The 21,809-nt window shown below is 37.4% G+C and overlaps 2 protein-coding genes across 7 annotated transcripts; one reads left to right on the plus strand and one right to left on the minus strand.

The window, feature by feature from the left end:
• The first annotated feature begins 3,113 nt into the window (after positions 1–3,113).
• On the plus strand, positions 3,114–9,835 carry LOC110623860 (DNA topoisomerase 2). The gene is made up of 19 exons (XM_021768864.2): positions 3,114–3,786; positions 4,041–4,330; positions 4,419–4,485; positions 4,583–4,853; positions 4,935–5,131; positions 5,205–5,423; positions 5,500–5,613; positions 5,707–5,817; positions 5,930–6,094; positions 6,219–6,560; positions 6,662–6,795; positions 6,889–7,261; positions 7,350–7,536; positions 7,622–7,671; positions 7,766–8,191; positions 8,308–8,485; positions 8,577–8,641; positions 8,718–8,823; positions 9,093–9,835. Exons 1-19 carry the CDS (start codon positions 3,232–3,234, stop codon positions 9,665–9,667), a joined length of 4,425 nt encoding a protein of 1,474 aa, XP_021624556.1. The 5' UTR covers positions 3,114–3,231; the 3' UTR covers positions 9,668–9,835.
• Positions 9,836–10,465: 630 nt separating this feature from the next.
• On the minus strand, positions 10,466–16,011 carry LOC110625195 (protein OBERON 4). Of its 6 annotated transcripts, none has more exons than XR_006352357.1 (4): positions 15,854–16,011; positions 12,269–15,599; positions 11,641–11,800; positions 11,179–11,319 (listed from the first exon to the last, which is right to left on the minus strand). XR_006352357.1 is itself a non-coding variant. In XM_021770771.2 (3 exons), the coding sequence occupies exons 2-3, from the start codon at positions 15,381–15,383 to the stop codon at positions 10,757–10,759; spliced, it is 3,678 nt and encodes a 1,225-aa protein (XP_021626463.1). In that variant the 5' UTR covers positions 15,384–15,599; positions 15,854–16,011; the 3' UTR covers positions 10,466–10,756. The 6 variants fall into 6 exon arrangements, 4 of the variants coding, with proteins under 4 accessions (XP_021626463.1, XP_043817153.1, XP_043817154.1 ...); XR_006352358.1 differs by having other exon boundaries at positions 11,624–11,800; XM_021770771.2 differs by lacking the exon at positions 11,641–11,800 and having other exon boundaries at positions 10,466–11,319.
• Positions 16,012–21,809: the final 5,798 nt, after the last annotated feature.

Consider the following 21,809-nt stretch of genomic DNA (forward strand, 5'->3'; position numbering starts at 1 on the left):
GGGATACTTTCTTTTCTTCTTCTTCTACTGATGGAGGTCCAGCTTTCAACCCTTCCTTCGACGGCCCCATTTCCTCTTCTCTGGATAATCAGATCTATGTGAAGAATACCATAAAACTCCTTAAAGACTCACCCTCTCCTTGGCAGATCTTTCACAAGTTAGAGAAAATTTTTTTAGGAGGTATACAAGTAATAAATTTAGATTAAATAATGTAGCAAACTACATAAAGTTTCGAATTAAACCTACGCTCAAATATTGGTACCATTTCTTAGCCAAACCTGTGAGTGTTGATGGAAACACTCGATATAATACAAAGTCATTGATATCCTAAAGCTGCATGGTTGTCCTAAAGATCGCGAGATGGCTTCTGAAATATGCTATTCCATTATATTTGTCCAAGCTAGGCAGCTTGAACTTGGCTATAAATATTTTCGCTAAGATTTCTTCCAAAAGAGGTGAGACACCATTCAGACTGAAGTCCTCCTCTTGTTCCTTCTAGTACATTTGTACGACTCATACCAGTTTCCAATAGATGCCTTTTGAAGCCTCGTCTGATTCATCTTCGAACTCGGCCTTTTCTTTAGGCCGCATTTTGACCGCCTCTGTCCGAGCCCTTATGGTGTCTACAAAGGCTTCCTCCCTTCCCCTGGGAACCATGTCTGATGTCTCTCCCCGAGTCTTGTACTATTCGAAGGTAGCCTACAATCTTTGGATGTATTGGAGCATCTGCTCATTGTTCAAATTGCTAAAATCTGCTTCTTGTTCAAATTGCTGAGATTTGCTTCATTGACCACTGAGGGTATATTTTGTCCATTGTTAGGAGTGAAAGAAAGGATAGTGCTCTCATTGGTTGCAATCTTATAAGCAGCTCAGGAAGTTTCAGCCATTTCAAAAAAAAGACGGGAAAGATTTTTGTCTCACAGAAAAGAAATAAGAGACCAACTTTAATCCAAATGAATAGAAAAGATTCAAAGGATTTTCCTACAATGGAACCAAATTATGCGACCAGAAAATAGAGCTGTGGTGTAATTGACTAGACTTGCAAGAAAGAGAACATGAGATAGTGGGTGCCCATAACAGCCACTCCGATGCTCAAATCAGTATATTAAAGAATAGGGCAAATGTAATGAATTGCTTAAAACTTGAGTAGTGTAAGAATTGTGTACTTTTGTCTCCGTGATCATTCTCTTTTTATACTGTAAGAACATGGTGATAAATATGATATTTTCTGATAATCCGACGATGATGTGGCCGGCTACTTGATAAGAGATCTCGCTAGCTAATAGGTCAGTAATTCCGCGATTACATGCATAATGGGATATACTGGAATGTACTTGTTAATGTTAACTTTATGATCCGAGGAAAGCGAGTCTTGATAATAAACCGAGTGTTTGTGGTGTTCAGATTTTTTCTTTTTCGTATGGAACTGCGTAGATTATTACCACGTTACTCTTATTTCGTAATAACAACTCATATCTTAGTTTGAGCGGTGGTCGTGTAATATCAAATATACTATTATCAAATACTCTTTTATAATATGCTATTTTTTTACTTTGTTAAATTATTGGACATTTATGAAAATTTTATCTTTTACTTTAAAGTTTTTTTAAAGTTAATTGATTTTTTTAATTTATCATATTATAAAAAATATATAATTTAATGACAATCTAAAAACAATTTTAAAGAATATAGAAATATAATATTTATAAAAAATTATAACATTTATACTATAGATTTTATAAATCTATATGCAATGATATATTTGTGTAAAGTAATTATCTTGTAAAATTATTAAATTAATTAAAAAATAATGGCATATTCAAAGAAATGAGAAATAGTAATATCTTAAAATATAAAATAATAACTTTCTTATAAATAATAGAATAAAATTTTATTTTTAATTAATAAGGATGTTATTTGTTTAATATAAGTTTTATTATCTTAATTATATAAAGATATATTTATATTTGTAAAACATAAATTTTCATTAATTTAACACATTATCCACAAAATACTTATTTTAAAAAATAATAATCAGTTTATATAAATTTAAAATAAAAATATATAATTTCCGTAAAATTTAACTTATTTTTATAATAAAATAAATTTACTTTGTTTTAAACCAATAACCATAGGGATTCCCCTCTTTTGGATATAAAATATGAATTCAATGTGCTACTATGATAATCAATACAAAAAAATTATGATTTTTATTAAAATTTAAACTTCAATTATTTGTTGAAAAATATTTGAAATTGGTTAATAAAAAATAGTTTTTTATTAAAAGAAAAATCATTTTTAAGGAGAATAATTTCCTTTCTTAATATGAAAAAATCATATTTCAAATTTTAAGAATGTCATTTACAGATTAATAGTTTTTTATTTTTTAAATCATAAATAAATAATAGAAAACTAGTTATTTTCTAATAAAATAAATTTTTATAAATGTTTTTATATAATATTTTTAAATATAAATTATTTTTTTACAAATAACCTACTAAACATTACATAATAAATTATGCATGTAAATGTATGGGATTATAGTCTAGACCTCTCTTGTAGAGTAAGAATTATTTGATTCAAATCGAAAAAATAATCGAATCGAATTAATTTAAAATTTTAATTTAATTTTATTTATTTTAATTCGATTTAATTTTTAATTTTAAAAATTTAATTATTTCTTTAAAATAAAAAAAATTAAAAAAATTGAATCCTCAAAATAATATATTATTTTCAATAATAATATAAAGCTATTAGAATTAACCTGCGTTCACTCCTGTCCACCTGGCCCGGTAATGGACAATTCATTAATCGCCACCGTCCGAATTGCTAAACCCCAATCACCACCGTGAATTTTCAAATCCCGACCCTTCCCCCCCAACAAATTCAAATTCAAATTTAAATTCCTTACCGTTAGCTCCCCACCCTTCCTGTTTTGCTTGGCTTTATATAAATTGCATTCCCAATTCATTCCCTTCTCTGCTCCATTTCTTTATTCACTTGATAGAGACCATCTCTGCAACTCCATAGACACCATCTCTGTGTCTTTCTCTCTCTACAGAAACCCCAATTTTCTCTTTCTAAAACAAACAAAAAACCCTAAAATTTTCCGGAAATTTTAGTAATCTTCTCTCTTGTTTCATTTGAAATCCATACAAGAAACGTTAAATTTTTCTTCTTGTAAGATCCATTTCCAGTAATCTTCTCTCTCGCTCGAGCAAAAGGTCAAAGATGGAAGTGATGAAAACGGTGCCGTTAACAACCAGCAACAATGCGAATGTCGGTGTCCCGCAGAAGACCATAGAAGAGACCTACCAGAAGAAAAGCCAACTGGAGCACATCCTGCTCCGACCCGACACTTATATCGGATCGATCGAGAAGCACACCCAGAGCCTCTGGGTCTACGAGGACGAAAAGATGGTGCACCGCCAGGTGACCTATGTTCCAGGCCTTTACAAGATCTTCGATGAGATCTTGGTCAATGCCGCTGACAACAAGCAGAGGGATTCCACCATGGATTCCTTGAAGGTGGTGATTGATGTGGAAAACAATTTGATCAGTGTTTATAACAATGGCGATGGGGTTCCGGTGGAGATCCATAAGGAGGAGGGCGTGTATGTACCGGAGCTGATTTTCGGGCACTTGTTAACTAGCAGTAACTATGATGATACAGTGAAGAAGACTACCGGAGGGAGAAATGGGTATGGAGCCAAACTAACAAATATTTTCTCCACGGAGTTTGTTATTGAGACTGCTGACGGGAAGCGGCAGAAGAAATATAAGCAGGTAACTGGGACTCTTTACTTTTGCGGATTACGTTTTGATCTTGTTTCTTAGCAGTTTTCTTGTTAAAATATCACTTGGGTCCATACTTGAAGTTAAATTTGTCTTCTGTTGTCTGGGTGTTTCTTCAAAAATGGATTCAAATTACTGTTTGTACATTTAAATTGTGTAGGAATTGTGTAGTTTCCATCACTTGAACATTTTTGTTTAGCATATAATATCTCAGTAACATATAAATTGGTTCTGCTGATTTGAAGGTTTTCTCAAACAACATGGGAAACAAATCCGAGCCTTGCATTAAAAAGTGCAAGGAGGGTGAGAATTGGACCAAGGTCTCATTTAAGCCCGATTTAGCAAAATTTAACATGGCTACACTTGAAGACGATGTGGTTGCTTTGATGAAAAAGCGAGTTGTTGACATGGCTGGCTGTCTTGGAAACACAGTGAAGGTTGAGCTAAATGGGAAGCGGGTTCCTATTAAATCTTTCCAGGATTATGTTAAGTTGTACCTGGATTCTGACTCAGAATCGAAGGAGACCCCTAAAAGGTTAATATAAGAACCATTTGGTTAACCATCTTGCGTTTTTATATTTTCAACAGTACTGTGCTTATTTGATTTTTCTAATTTCGATCAGCTTCTATCTAAAAGTAAGTGAAAGGTGGGAGATATGCGTGAGTGTTACTGAGGGGCAGTTCCAACAGGTAATTGATACTATTTAATCAATATTTTACTGTCCATAACTATTTGCATATAAACTAGCCCGTGTGTTTATATCACAGTGCTTTGCTCTCACAACAGGTTAGCTTTGTCAATGGGATTGCAACAATCAAGGGTGGAACTCATGTGGATTACGTCACTAACCAGATAGCTAACTATCTAGTGGGTGTTGTAAATAAAAAGCACAAGAACGCCAACATCAAAGCGCACAATGTGAAGAACTATCTGTGGGTTTTTGTCAATGCTCTCATTGATAATCCTGCTTTTGATTCTCAAACCAAGGAGACTCTGACCCTCCGCCAGAGCAATTTTGGGTCCAAATGTGAAATTCCTGAAGATTTTCTAAAGAAAGGTATAATTTGATTTCACATAATCCTGAAATTATCATTCATGAGAAGTTGAACTGAACGTTTTTATGCTAATTATATTGCAGTAGCGAAGTCTGATATTGTGGATAATCTACTGTCGTGGGCGAAATTCAAGCAGGACAAAGAACTCAAGAAATCCGACGGAACAAAGAAAGGGAGAGTTAATATTCCAAAGCTGGAGGATGCCAATGAGGCTGGAACGAAAAACTCTCATAAATGTACATTGATTTTGACAGAAGGAGACTCTGCAAAGGCTCTTGCTGTAAGTTGTATCCTACAACATAGTCCATTTTAATAGCTATCGACATTTTCTAAATAGCCCTGGGGATATACAGATATCTGGTTTAGGTGCGCTGCCTCAAGATATTCGGGACCTGTATGGTGTGTTTCCTTTGAGAGGTAAATTACTCAATGTACGGGAAGCCACCTCTAAACAACTTAATGAGAATAAGGAAATCGAGAGTATCAAGAAGATTCTTGGGCTACAGCAAAACAAGCAATACGATAGTGTCAAGCCATTGAGATACGGTCATCTGATGATTATGACAGACCAGGTTACGTTTTCTTCACTGCTTGTGGTTTGATAATTCTTACTGCTGATGCCTGCTAACATGAATTCAACCTCGGCAGGATTATGATGGCTCTCACATTAAGGGCCTGCTGATCAACTTCATTTATCATTTCTGGCCATCATTACTGAAAATTCCGTCTTTCTTACTGGAGTTTATTACTCCTATTGTGAAGGTTGGTAAATTTTATTAATCAGTACGTGCAGTGAGAAATTTTTCTTTTAAGAATAACTTGTAAATTATAGTGGTCTATCTTTATCTTGTGTAGGCAACTCATAGCAGTGGGAATGTTTTATCCTTTTATACCATGCCTGAATACTATGCATGGAAGGAAAGTTTGATGGGGAATGCAAGTGGCTGGACAATCAAGTACTATAAGGTTTGTTTTCATTTGGGGGGAAAACAATCAAGGTCTTTCTATCTTACTCTCTGCCGCCAATCAGTGTTCATTGTTATCATGTACTTTAGCAATGGATTTGCTGATCTAACAGGGGTTGGGAACAAATGATAAAAGAGAAGGAAAGGAATACTTTAGAGATATTGAAAAGCACAAGAAAGATTTTATTTGGATAGATGACCAAGATGGGAATGCTATAGAGCTTGCTTTCAGCAAGAAGAAGATCGAAGAAAGGAAGAATTGGCTTCGGCAGTATCAGGTTAGAAGTCCCTTAAATGTGTCGTTTTTTGGACCTTTATGTTTTTCGTTTTCTTCTCCTTGACTCCTGTTCTATGAAACTGCTGTTTTCAAGTAACAGAATCTTATCATCTTCATTTTTGCAGCCTGGCACTCACCTTGATCAGAAAATGAAGCTCATAAAGTACAGCGACTTCATTAACAAGGAGCTTATTTTGTTCTCTGTGGCTGACGTCCAAAGATCTATTCCCTCTATGATTGATGGTCTAAAACCAGCTCAGAGGAAGATCCTTTTCAGCTGTTTCAAGAGGAATTTGGTCAAAGAGATCAAAGTTTCCCAGTTTCAAGGTTATGTATCTGAGAAGTCGGCTTACCACCATGGTGATCAAAGTCTTAATGGTACAATCATCGGGATGGCACAGAATTTTATTGGCAGTAATAACATCAACCTTCTTGCACCGAAAGGTCAATTTGGCACACGTTGCATGGTAAGATACACCGTGTTCATCATTAAAATTCAAGCAGGTGCACTCGTCTTATTATTCTGATGATAAAAATGATATTTGTATTTTAACCTGTTATTTTACAGGGAGGCAAAGATCATGCTAGTGCAAGGTATATTTTTACTTGTCTTTCTCCAATTACAAGGTTCCTGTTCCCCAAGGATGATGACAAACTTCTCGACTACTTAGAAGAAGATGGTCTTACTATTGAACCCACATGGTAAATATGTTTTTGTATGTTACCAAGAATCAAATTGATGTGAATTCAGGAAGTGCACGTCAAAATGGTTGACTAACAAGTTGTGCTCTTTAGGTATGTTCCAATTATTCCACTTGTTCTCGTGAATGGTTGTGAAGGAATTGGCACGGGTTGGAGCACTTCTGTTCCTAATTATAATCCAAGAGATATCGTTGCAAATGTGAGGCGCTTGTTGAATGGTGAACCAATGGAACCTATGCACCCTTGGTATAGAGGGTTTAGAGGAACAATTGAGAAAGGTGCATCAAAGGAAAACGGGGCTACCTATACAGTCAGTGGACTCATAGAGGAAGTGAATGAAACAACAGTCAGGATCACAGAATTGCCAATCCGTAGGTGGACTGATGATTATAAGGAATTTCTGAATTCTGTCGTAGAAGGTACTCGAGATGAGAAGGGAAACTTACCCAAGGATGCCTTCATCAAGGTAAATACAAACGTCTTACTGCATGGTTTCAGAAGAATGGTAGTAGGTACTACTTCTAGTTATATCTCATATACACTATTGATTGCAGGATTTTAAGAAATATGGAGATGATGCAAATGTATGTTTTGAAGTGCTATTGTCAGAGGAGAAGATGAAGGAAGCCAAGGATGAGGGCTTACTTAAGAAATTTAGAATAACTACTTCAATCAGCACAAGTAATATGCACCTTTTCGATCAAAAAGGCATGATAAAGAAATATGGCAGCCCTGAAGAAAGTAAGCGTTGGACATTATGGAATGAGTTTGGCTTTTTGTACAGAAAATTATGCTATTAACTTAATTTTCATATTTTTATTTGCAGTTCTTGAGGAATTTTTTCACTATAGGTTTGCTTGTTATGAGAAAAGAAAGGTAGGTTTAGATCAAAGAAACTACTAGCAATTTTCAGTTGTTTATGCTAATTTTCCATAGAACACTTTTCAACTGGTCACTCTAATGCTTGCAGACATTAAAACTTGCTGATCTGGAAAAGGAGTTGCTGAAATTGGAAAATAAAGTGAGGTTTATCCTTGGGGTTGTGAAGGGGGAAATTATAGTGAGCAATAGGAAGAGAGCTGATCTGCTCCTGGAGCTACAACAGAAAGGATTCACTCCTTTCCCAAAGAATATTTCTGCTGTGGTTGCTGGGGCAGTTGATGATGCAGAAGAACCAGAAGAGAGCATAGATGAAACGGAAGCAAACCCCAGGTCTGTACAGGCTAGTGACTACGAATATCTGCTGTCCATGCCTATTGGAACCTTGACCCTTGAGAAGGTTCAAAAGTTGTGTGATGACAAGGATAAAATCAATGAAGAAGTTGAAACCTTGAGAAAAACAACTCCCAAGGACCTGTGGATGACAGACCTCGATGCTTTTGAGAGCCAACTTGAAGTATGGAACAAGTCAACCTTATTTACTTGTCAACCCTTATTTACTTGTTTTGATTTCCAACTCTTATTTTGCCATTTTATAATTCCCTTTTCCTTGATGTTTGGATATAAACTCAGAAATTTGAAGCCGAAGAAAGGGAGGAAAGACAGAAGTCAACAGGTGAAGTAAAAGGTCAAGGTGGTTTTAAGGTTTCAAAACAAGCACCAAAAAATCCGAGAAAGTATAACAAGACAGCCAAAAATTTGGCAGATGCAGAAACCATGGGAAAATCATCCAGTTCTTCAATGGAAACAGGTGGGTTGCTAGGTATATTTTAGTAGTGTTTTTGTATTGTATTTGATATATCAAAGAATTCAAGTAATGTTTCCTCTATTTGCTTCATTAGAAACCGTTTCTGAGGTAGTAAAACCAAGAGGAAGAGCAGGTTCAAAGAATGCTCCTGCTAAAAAGGTACGTCTTGCTTCTTATACCATCACATTCGCCATGGTAGCTTCTTAGATCTAATAATTGTTAATTTGTTTGCCAGCAAGAGAAACCCATTCCTGTTTCAGAAGATGATGATGATGAAGTTGAATCATTGAAAGATCGGCTTAAAGCATATAGACTCGATTCTTCACCTGAACATACCACAAGTAAGCTACAGCTATCCTTCCTAGATGTATCCATTGTTCTTCCATAGTATCTATCACAAGGTAAATAGAAAATGGAGAATTAGCAAGTCAAGTCACAAATGAAATTCTCAACATTCTTTGAATGCAATTTTTTTAAAGGGCGTTTTTTTTTTTATAATGAGGAAGCTTTTCTTCCAAGTTGTAGATAGAAATCTCAAAATTTGAAATGCTAGTTTTTTGTCATGATTTGTGAAATTTATGGGTTTTATTTGTTTTTACCCTGCTGGCAGCCATGGATACCGATGTATCCCAAATTCCTGCAAGGGAACCTACCAAAAGGGCTGCTGCAAACAAGAAAACTATGACAGTGCTTTCAGACGATTCTGATAGTGATAATGATGTAGACGCAAATGATGACTCTGAGGTAGAAATGGTAGAAACAAAAAAGAAAGGAGGGAGAAAACCTGTCGCAAATGCCAAAGCAGCAGCTAAACCCCCAGCAGCAGCAGCAGGCATGAAGAAAAGAGGACCGGCTGGCAAGCAGTCTCAGGTATTGAGCCAGAAGCTTCTGACAGATATGCTGAAGCCTGCAGAAAATTCAGGAATATCACCAGAGAAGAAAGTAAGAAAAATGAGGGCATCTCCTTTCAACAAGAAGAGCAGTTCTGTTTTGGGCAGAGTGAACATGGAAAATGAGACCACAACAAGTGAAGAAATCATGGAAGTGCCAACAAGAGCTAGACCGCAAAGAGCAAACCGCAGGCAGACCAAGTATGTGATAAGTGACTCCGAGACTGAGAATGATGCTGACTTTGATAGTGTCCAGGAGAGTGACGATGACGACTTCAGTGAAGATGAAGAGTAAGCTGCTGTTTTTCTCTTCAATACAGCCCACTTAAGATTAGAAATGGGAAGCCTTTGAGCACTGCTTTTCTTTTATCAGCTTGATAATTTGAAGCATGTAGTGTTTGTTAGCTACTGTTGAAATGTATTAAATTGCATCGATTACTGGAATTCGATTACTTTTCCTCCATTAGCGAAATCCGACTAAGACTGGCAGGACATCTCAGTATAAATATATTTCGACATTTACAAAAACAGAGGTCTAGGGAATGGGACGATGATCATTCTTAAGAACTTTGTCCAATGTAGGAACTTCTATCTGATACGGTTCCCCAGCAGCAATTCAAGTATGTGAGTTTTGATGCTTCTCCACTCGCTTTCGTAAACTCATGTAAGGTTTTAAGAGCATTGAGCAAAACTGATTCCAAATTCGATACCCACAAAATCACAGCTTTGGTAGGGTCGGTTTGACATCAAACATTACTTTCATATTTTAGTTACGAAAACGCCGGACATTTTCAATTAAGTGCAATTATATAAGAATATAAATTTTATATAAATTTACTTTATTTATCAAGAGAAGCAAAATATTCTCTTTTACATTTAGGTTTTGAACTTGACTTGAAACTATTAATTAATGGAGAATAGATGTCTTTGTTGTTTTATGGTAATAGGTTGCCTATTAATTAATAAATTTTTCTATATTATTTTGAATAATTATAGAGGATAATTATTTGAATCAAAAGAATATCAATCACTCTATATCCTATATAAAGGTTATTGCATCCTTAGAATATCAATCAAATATGTATTCTATCTCTTTTGGAATTGCATCCATAAATGGAAGCTATTTATAGAATACAAAGATTTTGGAGTCTGTACAAATTTGGTTAGCAGCAAAGAAAAGCAAGGACCAAAAAAATCTAGATTAAAAGCTACAGCTGCATCAAAATTACATCAACTTTTTGCTTCTAAGAGTAAATTTACCTGTGAAGCAAAACCCTATTCATTAGGGTATCACATTGCAAGGTTCCGTTTTGTAGCTTCCATTTTCAACAGCAGATTCTAAGAGTAAATTTACCTGTGATGCAAAACCCTATTCATTAGGGTATCACATTGCAAGGTTCCGTTTTGTAGCTTCCATTTTCAACAGCAGATCTTTAATATCTGCTTCCATCCTCATCTTCATACCAAAGTATTCCTGATGAGCTCTTTCCAAAGCCTTGAATTCTTCATATTTTTGTTTCCGCATTTCCTCCGCCTCAACTAACCGCAGTTTTGTGATTCTGCTTCTATACTCGTCTTCAATTTTCTCATTCTTCGCAAGAGCAATTCGTTTCAGGCCCTCAGCTTCCCTTCTTGCATCATCAGCACGCGCCTGAAACATTTTAGCTTCTGCTTGTTTAATTCTCACAATGCTCTCTAGTTCATCAAAGATGGGTTCTTTTTGGGCACTCCTCTCCAACTCAGACTCTACAGGTCGTTTATCATTCAACTCTGTATGAAAGCTAGGAAGAAAGCTAGCTGATCTTTCCAATTTGGGTGCCTTTTCAGAATAAACAGGTTTGAGCCACGAGGGATCCTGGCTGGGCCCAGCAATCCCCCCAATGCTTCCATTCCCTTGTTCCTTCTCAGAGAACACAGAAGAATTGCCAAACTTGGAAAAATCACTTTCTGCAATAAAAGAGGGATATCGTGAGGAAAAAGAAAGGAAAAGATATACTCGTATATATTGGCACAGAAAATTCCAAATAAGATGCATCACACTGTTAAATCATTTGTCTTCATCAGAACACAAGACTATTTACATGAGAAGCAACGCAAATTTGTAATTAAGCAAAAATTTATGCCTCTACTTGGATGTCGTGGGGACTCCAAGATGCCAAAACACAACAACAACAATTTGTAATTAAGCGTGCAGAAATTACAAAAAGACAGATTAGATATGTAAAAATTCAGTGCACTTTGCAAAAATTACCATAGCCAGGTTCAAACCTGAACACAGAAAACATTCAGAGAGAATGTGGACAGCTGATGGTTAAAATCCATTACCGAGTCAAGGACCCACCAATATGAGTTGTATGAAACAGAAAAACAAGCATAGTTGTTCACCATCTTTGTAGATGCTAACTGCCTCCAGTCCATAAAAAGCCCCCTTTGTGATTACAAGCAAGAAGTTACCATTCAAGTTGCACTGAGCAATGGTCCATAAATCAAATCTTGATGATCATCGTTAGGTATCAAAAATAATAAATTTGAACTGAAGGGTCTAGGCTTATAAGTCAAGCTACAGAATTGAAACAAAATGCCATTACACGAGATGGCCATATATCGCATGCAACTATGCAAGGATTAAAGACAATTTTCCACCAAATTAAAAAATTGGGACGTCAGATCTCTAGACACCTATCCAATGACCGTTCACAGGGCATATATGAATTTCTCCATACAACTTGTACAACAGGTACAGAATTTTATTAATGATTGTTTATTAATATTAGGACATGTTATTCAATTGGAATTATCAGAACATATCACCTATATAGAAAAGATAGCAAGAGAAATACTAAAATGTATAAGACACATATTTACAAACACAAAAACTGAAAAAATAAGCACTCACCAGTCAAGAAGCCCATGATATTACTATAAACCTCAGAAAGATTAGCCTTATTTGGCAGTTTTTCTAACATCCGCATAGTTAGTTCATGCAGCTGCCTGCCTCTAAAATCCTTGCTAGCACTAAAAATTCTCTTTACATACTCAAGTTCCTTGCAAAATGTTTCTGCAGTCCACGTCTTTGCAAAGTTCTGAAAAACCTCCTTTACAAATCCAAACATCTCGGAGGGGTGATCACAAGCAACACAATGAAACTGCATCTCACTAGCTCCTTGAGCCCCAGTAGCGCACCTTCCATTTCTAATGTAAGACTCCCGTAGTGCACAATCAGCATGGCACCAATGAAGACAAACATCACACCCAACCCAACTACATGTTTGATATGCCAAGTCAAATTTTGAACATATAAGGCACATACATGCACTACAAAAACCATTCTTCTTCGCACAAACCTTGCAATCACATTCATCCACAGGCAAAGGACTCCGGCAGGCTAGATTTCTACATCTTAAGTTCAGGAAAACCTCCGCCAAATCAGAAGAAGAAACATTAGTGTCTACTTGAAGATATTCCCGAAGACCAGTTTTTAAAGCAACCAAGATTTCCAATTGAAACCGATGGGATTTCAGTAGTATATCCAAGGTTAAGTCCGATCTGTTCTGCAGAGCACTCTGAAATGCATACATTTGTCCTTGCTTATCAACATTTAACATGATCTCACGAATACTCTCCTTGACTAAAGATGCAGATTGTCCTGTCATTTCATGGAATTTCCTAGCCGTTGCATGAATAGGATCAGACACTATTCTGCTGATGATAGTCTCAACAAAATCTGCCCCACCTATCAAAAGCTGCTCTTGTTCCTTCTGGCTATTACTCCTATATAAGCTACCACCATGTTTCTCTCTCATGGCTCGTTTCTTCTCAAGGCTATAATTTGAACCAATATCATGAGACCCAACACTATGCGAAGGAGATCTAGTTTCATCAGGATTCCTTAACTGTCCACCTGAAAACTGTTTGTGAAAACTCGACTGCCTCTCCAGTCCATTGGCCATTTTAGAGTTTCCTTGCAATGTTTGACCATTTGACATACCTTGTAATGCTTGAGACTGATGAAAAGAGCCATTACCATTCATCAAAACTCTTTGATATAAGGGAACATCTTTGAGCTTAGAATCATTTTGGGCCTGGCCCTGCCAATTAGCTTGATCAACTCCCTGAAATATGGGACGGCTGTGGACAGATTGTTCATAGTTGTCCATGTCCAATGAATTCTGTGTTAAAGAACAGCTTGGATTATGAAAAAATGAATGAGAACCTGAAAAAGACATTGAAGCAGTAAACCCATCAGAATTTGTACGAAATGTGCTGAAAGACTGAACACTTCTCCCATTGCTAGGAGAACCAGGAGCCTGGGTTGCATCTTTAGCAGCACCAATGGGTAACAAAACATTTGGTAAGCTAAGAGAAAGGTCAAGAGGCTCCAACACCAGCTTTTCCTCAATTGGCTTATTAACTCCGGATTCCTCTGCTTTTTCTGCCCTTCTAGCAGGAGAGCTAGAGAATAAATCAAATCCCCTAGTACTTGGTCCTTCCATATCATCATCATCCTTGCAAGTTTCAACTTTTAAGGATTCTCTCTCAATCCATGTACCATCTTCAACTGAATCAGTAGCAAGGGTTGGTGACAATGCGACACTTTTGCCTTTATCCTTCAAATGTTGGCCTGAACCCTCTCTAATTAGACCAATATCCACTTCAGCTCCTCCAGTATCCTCGTTAACAACTTTATTTAACTCTGCCACTTCAACATCCTCCATCTTTCCCTCAAGATCGATACCCTTCTCTTGCCTACTTTCCTCTTCCAAATATAATGGGTTCTCAATCACCATTTCCCGACTTTCATCCTCCTTGCACTTGATTGGTTCCTTCAAACTCTGAGTATCCTCACTCCCTTCATCACCATCCACATTGCCAATTTTGTATGCATTAACACTATTATCATTTGAATTCTTCTCACAATTTTGCATGTCATCAACTTCTTTCCCACCTTTCCCCTCTGAAACACCTGCTTTATCAGGTTCCTTTTCTACCTTATTTACTTGATCATTTGCCTCTCTTTCAGGCTCAACCTCCCTGTGATCAACAGAGGGAACATCCTCTCGCCCTCCTTTTTCATTATCATTTTCATCTTCCTTGACAACTTGATGAACTGATTCAGGTTCCGGCTCAAGCTCCCCTTCTTCCATTTCACTACTACTTCCACTAGACACACTCTTTGCCTCCATTTCAATGCTCTTACTCCCACTAGCAACGCTCTTCACCTCCATTTCAATGCTCTTGGCCTCCAATTCACTCTTCTTTCCCACCTCCACGCTTTTTGATTGTTCACTTCCTGAATCCTTTGACCATGTGGGTGATGACCTCGACCTTGAAGTTGATGATTTCCCCTTCCCCTCATCCCTCCCACCACCTCTCACCACCCTGGTTTGCTCACTCCCAGAATCCCTAGACCATGTGGGCGACCTCACATCCCTCAATCCCTTAGGAGAAGACCAAGTAGCAGCACTCGTTCTGTCCTCCTTAGGAGAAGACCTAGTAGCGACATTTATTCTCTCCTCATTTCCACCTCTACTACCTCTAACCTCATCAAATTCCTTATTCACACTGCCAAATCTTCTCCAAGATGAGACACTGCCTTCTCTTCTTGACCTGTCCCTCTCAGACCTAAACCCTTTAGGAAACTCCCTCCGGGATCCACAAAAGCTCTCAGATCGATGAACATTACTGCCGCCACCCGCTCCACTTCCATTTCCACCATACCCATCTTTACCACTATATCTATCAAACCCCACGCCTGGCCCTTTTCTTCGATCGAAGCTATCTATATCATGATCCGTCCTCTTCCGAACCATCCTGGAGCTCTCCCGATTATCATCATCCATAGATCGATCCCGATCGTACCTGCTAGACGAAGATGAAGTGGACATCAATCCCTTCCGCACATTATCGGATTTGTAATAAAAACTTCGGGACGATCGACTGGGATTCGAATCTTTGGCAGAGTTCTTCTCATTATAGGAATCGAGATCATCACTCGATCTCAATCTCTTCATCTCGAAACTCGTTCCAAATTTTACTTCACAGCTAAAAACCACAACAAGAAGAACAGCAGCTAAGCAGCTAAAAAATGAAGATTAAGCTTAGAAACCCTAAATTTTCTATCTTGTGAGCCATATAATTGCATGTCTAATACTTCAGAAAAACAAAAATAACTGAAAAGCCAGGATTCACATGGCGCCTTCAGCTTAAGCTTTGCAGAAGATTTGTACCTGAGTAATAAAAACAACAAATTAGGGTTTGAAAAAGCTATGTCAAATTTACAGACTGAACCCCCACCCACCCACCCAAAAGAATGAGCAACATAGAGAGAGAGAGAAAAAGGAAAAAAGATCTGGCGAGAAAAACTACCATAAGAATTACAAACAAGAAACGAAAATCAAACAGAAGTCTGAAAATTTGGGCTTGGGAACCTGAAGGTCTTCTCTCTCTATTTTGACTAGCTCTAAAATCTAATAGAACTTACGAAAATGAAGGCAGAGGATGTTTAATACGGCGACCGGATAGAGGAGGCCAGAGGAGGAAACCGGCGAGAGAGAGGAGAGGAGGGTGGGGTAGGTGTGTAGAGAAGCGAAGAAGTTACTTTGGATTTTGCTTTTATGTGTGTCAACGCATTAACCGCTTTACCACTGTTGTCGCACTTGGATTGGAATGTTGGCTACGCAAAGTGCATTGGATTTGCATGTCAGAAAAAATGGAAAATTAAAAATTACACTTTTAAAAAAACAATAATGGAGTTTGAACGAGATTTTGTGTATATTTATATATATTGTTGAGTTGTATTCATAAGATCTAAATTTTATAAAACAACTTTCTTGTGATTTTCTCTTGAAAATAAGACATTTTTAAAAGAATTTAATTTTTTTAATAAAAATATTTTAGTTAATTGATTTTTATTACTTTTAAGTATAAAAAATGCAAAAAAATATATTTTTTCTATAAAATGTCATGTGAAAATTAATTATTTGTGAAAAAAATATGATTTTTTTTTTTAAAAGAGTGATGAACGTGTGAAATCGGCAAAACACAGATGACCATGCATACAAATATTAAAATTATTTATTTATTTTATATATTTAATAAAATTCAAAATTTAAGCATTTTTTTATTATAATATTTTGTAATATCTACTTAATTTTTAAAAATATAAATAATTTATATAATTAACCAATTACGATCTACATAAAATATAATTTTAATTTAATTATAAGACAATCCACCTGCATAAAAATTTAAAAAATTAAACTAGTGTAGGATTCGGTAAATTAAAAAATTTAATTAAATCGAATTAATTTAAAATTTTAATTTAATTTTTTATTTTTTTATTTAATTTGATTTTTAATTTTAAAAATTTTAATTATTTTGATTCACTTTAACTATAATCAGAAAAAAGTAAAGAAAACTGAACCGAACTAGTATATTATTTTTAATAATATAAAGAGATTAAATCATATTAAAATTAAAATATTTTAATTAAATTTTAAAATATTAAAAATAAAAAATTATTAAAAATTTAAATCGATTAAATTGAATCGAATCGAATAAGATTAATTCAGTTTAATTTAATTTTTAATTAAAATCAATTCGATTTAAATTTTATAAATATTAAAATTTTAATTTTTAATTTATTTAATTTCAATTTAATTTTAAATTACATCCGCTAAATAATAACTGTATTAATGTGTTTTCTAAATTCACAAAATAGACGTAACAAAATTTCTTATTGACGTGTTGCCATATGATTGGTTAATACGAGTCATTTTTCTCATAAAAATCTTAAAACCATGTAAATAAGGTTTCCCTATTGGCTAGCCTTGAAGTAGCAGCTGAATTGCGTTTAAGCTTTTTCAAAAGTTATCGTCGATTTCACACAAATTTTAATACTTATAAAATAAAATAATTATATTGATATTTTTTAAAATTAATTCAAATTTATCCGCCACCTCACAGCTTAACCCTTAATTAGAATAATAAAAAAATGTGAGTATGAAGCTTTTCGAAAGAGAATAAAACAAAGAGAAAAAAGAGAGCGAGAAGAAGGAATGCGATGGAATTGCATCATAGCACTAGACATCTCAGGTGGCTAAAATTCCCACGTTGACACTTCAATTGGCGCGTACATGTGATTACACAACACTGCGCGTGAGGATGAAAAGTAAAGGGCAAGAGAGGGACGTTTTGACTCTTGCAGACTTTTGACGTCATAAAAAATCCTTAACTTGTTGACTCTTGCAACCAATTTTGAAAATTAAAATTGATGATTGATGATGTGTGGGGTTTATGTGATCAGAGCCGTCAGACTGATAATGTGGCCCACAAGGTGGTGGCAATAATTCAAACGAGAAGACCAGACGTGTAAAGTTTCCTTGTAGAGGTGATATACACGCAAAAAAGTCAGGAGAACTATGGGGCCCAAATGGTCCTGAGAATAAGATAAGAATGAACCGAGTGATTGATTGATTTTGTGCGTTGGTCTTCATGTGGTAGAATTTCCCATGAAAGAGGGAAATAAACAAAAAAAAGAGACAAATATTTTGTAAAAATTTTTATTTAGACATTAAGTAAATTTTATTTCTCCCTACATCGATTTTTATCGGGTCGTTTAATAAATTAATTTATTCAAAATTACACATCACTTTAAAATATTAATAAATATTAATTATTTTTTAATTCAATTATTATTTATATTAAATATATTAATTATTTTTATAATTATTTAAAAAAATTACTTTTTAATTTTTAAAATATAATATAATTAATAAATTTATTTTTCAAATTTTAAAATCAACATTTTCATTATCAAAGTTTATTTCCATCAAGATCTAATGTGACTCCATTAAAAATTTCTGTTAAATCAGTGATTGTACTGACTAATCGAAAGAAAATAAATATAATCTCAAAAATATCTTTATCAATAATAAAATAAAAAAATTACTATTTAGTAATTGTAGTATGAAAAAATTTATTACTTGATCTTTTAATTTTAAAAAATATATTAAAATATTTTTGATATTTTAAAAAGTCTACTAATTATTTATTATATTAATTTTATCACTAAATATTTTACTATTTAATCCATATAATTTTAAAAAAATTATTAGTTGGTCCTGCAAATTATTAAAAAGTTTATTAATTAGTCCTTTCATATCAGGGATATTTTAATTTTTTTTATAATATTTAATGACTAAAATTAACGGAAAAATTAATTAGTAGACTTTTTAAAATATCAAAAGACATTTTAATAAATTTTGTAAATGGTGAACACTGATGACCGCTGGATTCCTTCACTCCGGGCCAGGGACTTGACCACAGCCCAAGGCCCATGACGTAGAGGTCCACACACCTGACATACATAACAAGCCTGGCTCATCCAACCCTCAATGCCGGGCTCGACCCATCTTCATCCGACCGGCCCGGCCCACACGAAGCAGGCCCTCTCCACTCAGGCTTAGCGTCCGGCCCAACTCTCGGCCTAGCCCAGGATCCAGAAAAATATTCACCAGACAGCCTGGCAGATCCGCTCGAACGTACGCACGGGAAGAATCAGAGGCCGTTACGCATGGAGCAGGCGGCTGATACCCTAGTACCTCCGAATCCGCATGACAGAGACGCGTGGCCCAATCCTGGAGAGACCTTTACACGTCACCAGCAAGCAAGACAATGTATAAAAGAGGAGTCCCCTCCTCATAGAAAGAAGGCCTTATTCAGTAATACAAAACCCTTGTAAAACCCTATTCTATTGGATCTCAGATCATCAATTGGCGCCGTCTGTGGGAAACGAAGGAGATCTTTTCATCACCGGAGTTTTCACTTTCAAAACCCACTGAGATCCACGATGGCAAACCACCAAGAAAGTAGCCTTAATATTCCAAATGACCTGAGCTCTGCCCAAGATGGGCAGCAGTTCTCCTTTTCTAGCCCTACAACGTTGAATAACCAAACACCTATTTCTCTTAATCCCTCGCCAAGCCTGGCAGGGAATACTCCCACCATGACCCTGTCTAACCAAGACATTCAAACCATGGCTCTCCAGCTACAAACCACTGCTCACTGGTTGGGGCAGATAATGCAACAAAGGGGACTTAGCACCCCAGTAAACGCACTCCCAGTAGTGGAGGAACCCAGAACCGATGAACCCCAACCTACCTCTGCCCGCCTCCAAACTAACAACCACGATGCCAGAGAAGAAGAAGAACCGGAGGCCCGAATTCATGGGTGAAGGGCAAGAGAGTTGATAGAAAATGAAGAGGTGAACGACTATTCTGCTGAAACAACCAGGGAAACGGGAACTGAAACAGAGGAGGAAGAATGTAGTTTGGGCAAAAGATCCAGCCCGGAAGACGAGAAAATGAACCAAAAGCTGAAAAGGTTGAAGGAGCAGCTCCTAGCCGAGCTAGGTAAGAAAGATCAGAGTCAAACCTCCTTGCCTATTTCTTCTCCCTTCTCAAAGTTAATGTAGCAGGAGACCGTTCCCAAAAAGTTTATGATGCCGCCAATGGCGGCCTATAATGGGGCCGGTAACCCGAGAGAGCATGTCATGAACTATAAGACCTTCATGGAGTTGCAAACTCTGTCAGATGCTCTGATGTGCAAGGTGTTCCCAACAACGCTCTCGGGACCAACGAGAGCATGGTTCAACAGCCTGGAGGCCGGAAGCATTAAAAGTTTCGGAGATCTGGCCACCCGCTTCATTAGCCGGTTCGTAGCCGGGGTGCCAGCAGATAGGAAGACGAGCTATCTGGAAACAGTGAGACAAAAAGCTGGTGAATCCCTCAGAGAGTATGTCGCCCGTTTCAATACGGAGGCCCTGCAGATTCCCGAGCTTGACGAAGGAAGGGCGGTAGAGGCCATGCAAAAGGGAACAACCTTTGCCGAGTTCTTTGGTTCTCTGAGCAGGAAACCTCCGACCTCACTGGCCGAGTTGATGAAGAGGGCGGAAAAGTATATAAGGCAGGATGACGCCTTAGTAACGAGTAGATTTGCCAAAGGGGTGGAAGGAAAAGAGAAAGCCCCGGAGGAAGGGAGGTTGGAGAAATACGAGAAGAAGCGTGGAAAGAGGCCTGAGCCGTACAAGCAGGCCTGGGAAAGAAGGGATCAAAGGCCTCCTCCTCCTCGGGTTCTCGAACCAAGAGTGCTCCCTCCTTGGGTCCCGGAGAAACCGACTCCATTAAATGCGTCCAGAGCCGAGGTGCTCATGGCTGTCCAGGATAAAGAGTTTCTCCAGTGGCCCAAACCTTTGAAGTTGGAAGCAGATCAGAGGAATCCTGACAAGTATTGTCAATACCACCGGACGCATGGCCACGATACAAATAACTGTTTTCAGTTAATCGCGGAGATTGAAAGATTGATAAAAAGGGGGCATCTCAAAAATTTTGTGAAGAAACCGGAGGGGCAGAGGCCTCAACCCGGTCCGGCAGCCCAGATGCCCAGGAGAACTGGAGCTGGACCAGTGAATGATGGGTCCAGTGGGACTATTAATATGATTGTTGGAGGAACTGGAGGACGGATGAACCGTCGAGGAAAGAAGAGAAACCGGGAAGGGGAGACCAGCAATGGCGAGGTTATGCAGATCGTTGAACACTCTCCCATGACCATCGCTTTCTCTTCGGAGGATGCACAGGGCATTCAGATGCCCCATGATGACGCGCTTGTCATTGAAGCAGTCATTCATAATTTTCGGGTGAAGAAGGTTCTGGTGGATGATGGGAGTAAGGTCAATTTATTGCCATATCGGGTTTTCCAGCAGATGGGAATCCCAGAGGAACAGCTGGTTCGGGACCAGTCACCCATCAAAGGGATAGGAGGAGCACCGGTACTTGTAGAAGGGAAGGTGAAGCTGGCCCTTACCTTGGGAGAAGCACCCAGAGCTCGCACCCATCATGAGGTGTTTTTGGTGGTCAAACTCCCACTAAGCTACAATGCGATTTTGGGGAGGCCGGCGTTGTTCAACTTCGAAGCTGTCACTAGCATCAGGTATCTGGCACTCAAGTTCCCAACGGAAGGAGGAGTGGGAATGGTCCGGGGCAGCCAGAAAGAAGCAAGGGCAGTATACTTGGCCACAGTGATGGAACCGAACTCAACCGGAGAAGCGCTTGATTCGGAAGTTTTGGAGGTCAGGGATGAGACAAAGGAAGCCCGGACAGAACCCGTAGGAGAGCTGGAGACCTTCTCTCTATCAGAAGAAGAAGCGACTAAGGTCTTCAGTCTCAATGCCGGCCTCACCAAAGAACAAAAAGGTGAAGCCATGGCCCTGATCCGAAGTCACTCGCCGACTTTCGCATGGAAGCCCTCAGACATGCCGGGAATTGACCCCAAAGTGATGACACACCGATTGAATGTCCTCCCCGAGGCCAGACCAGTAAAGCAAAAGAAGAGAGTAGTGGGAAGAGAGAAGCAGCAGGCTACCCAGGAAGAAGTGCAGA

This window comes from Manihot esculenta, chromosome 10 (genome assembly GCF_001659605.2).
Source record: "Manihot esculenta cultivar AM560-2 chromosome 10, M.esculenta_v8, whole genome shotgun sequence".
Lineage (NCBI taxonomy): Eukaryota > Viridiplantae > Streptophyta > Magnoliopsida > Malpighiales > Euphorbiaceae > Manihot > Manihot esculenta.

What these genes read in the sequence shown, in the direction of transcription:
- LOC110623860 (XM_021768864.2), top strand. Translation starts at nt 3,232, where the DNA reads ATGGAAGTGATGAAAACGGTGCCGTTAACAACCAGCAACAATGCGAAT. An exon ending in TGAAGATTTTCTAAAGAAAG is followed by an intron (nt 4,854 to 4,934) that starts GTATAATTTGAT and finishes ATTATATTGCAG; the next exon opens with TAGCGAAGTCTGATATTGTG. An exon ending in CTTTTGAGAGCCAACTTGAA is followed by an intron (nt 8,192 to 8,307) that starts GTATGGAACAAG and finishes ATATAAACTCAG; the next exon opens with AAATTTGAAGCCGAAGAAAG.
- LOC110625195 (XM_021770771.2), bottom strand. Translation starts at nt 15,383, where the DNA reads ATGAAGAGATTGAGATCGAGTGATGATCTCGATTCCTATAATGAGAAG. An exon ending in TATCATGGGCTTCTTGACTG is followed by an intron (nt 11,320 to 12,268) that starts GTGAGTGCTTAT and finishes CTTTTATTGCAG; the next exon opens with AAAGTGATTTTTCCAAGTTT.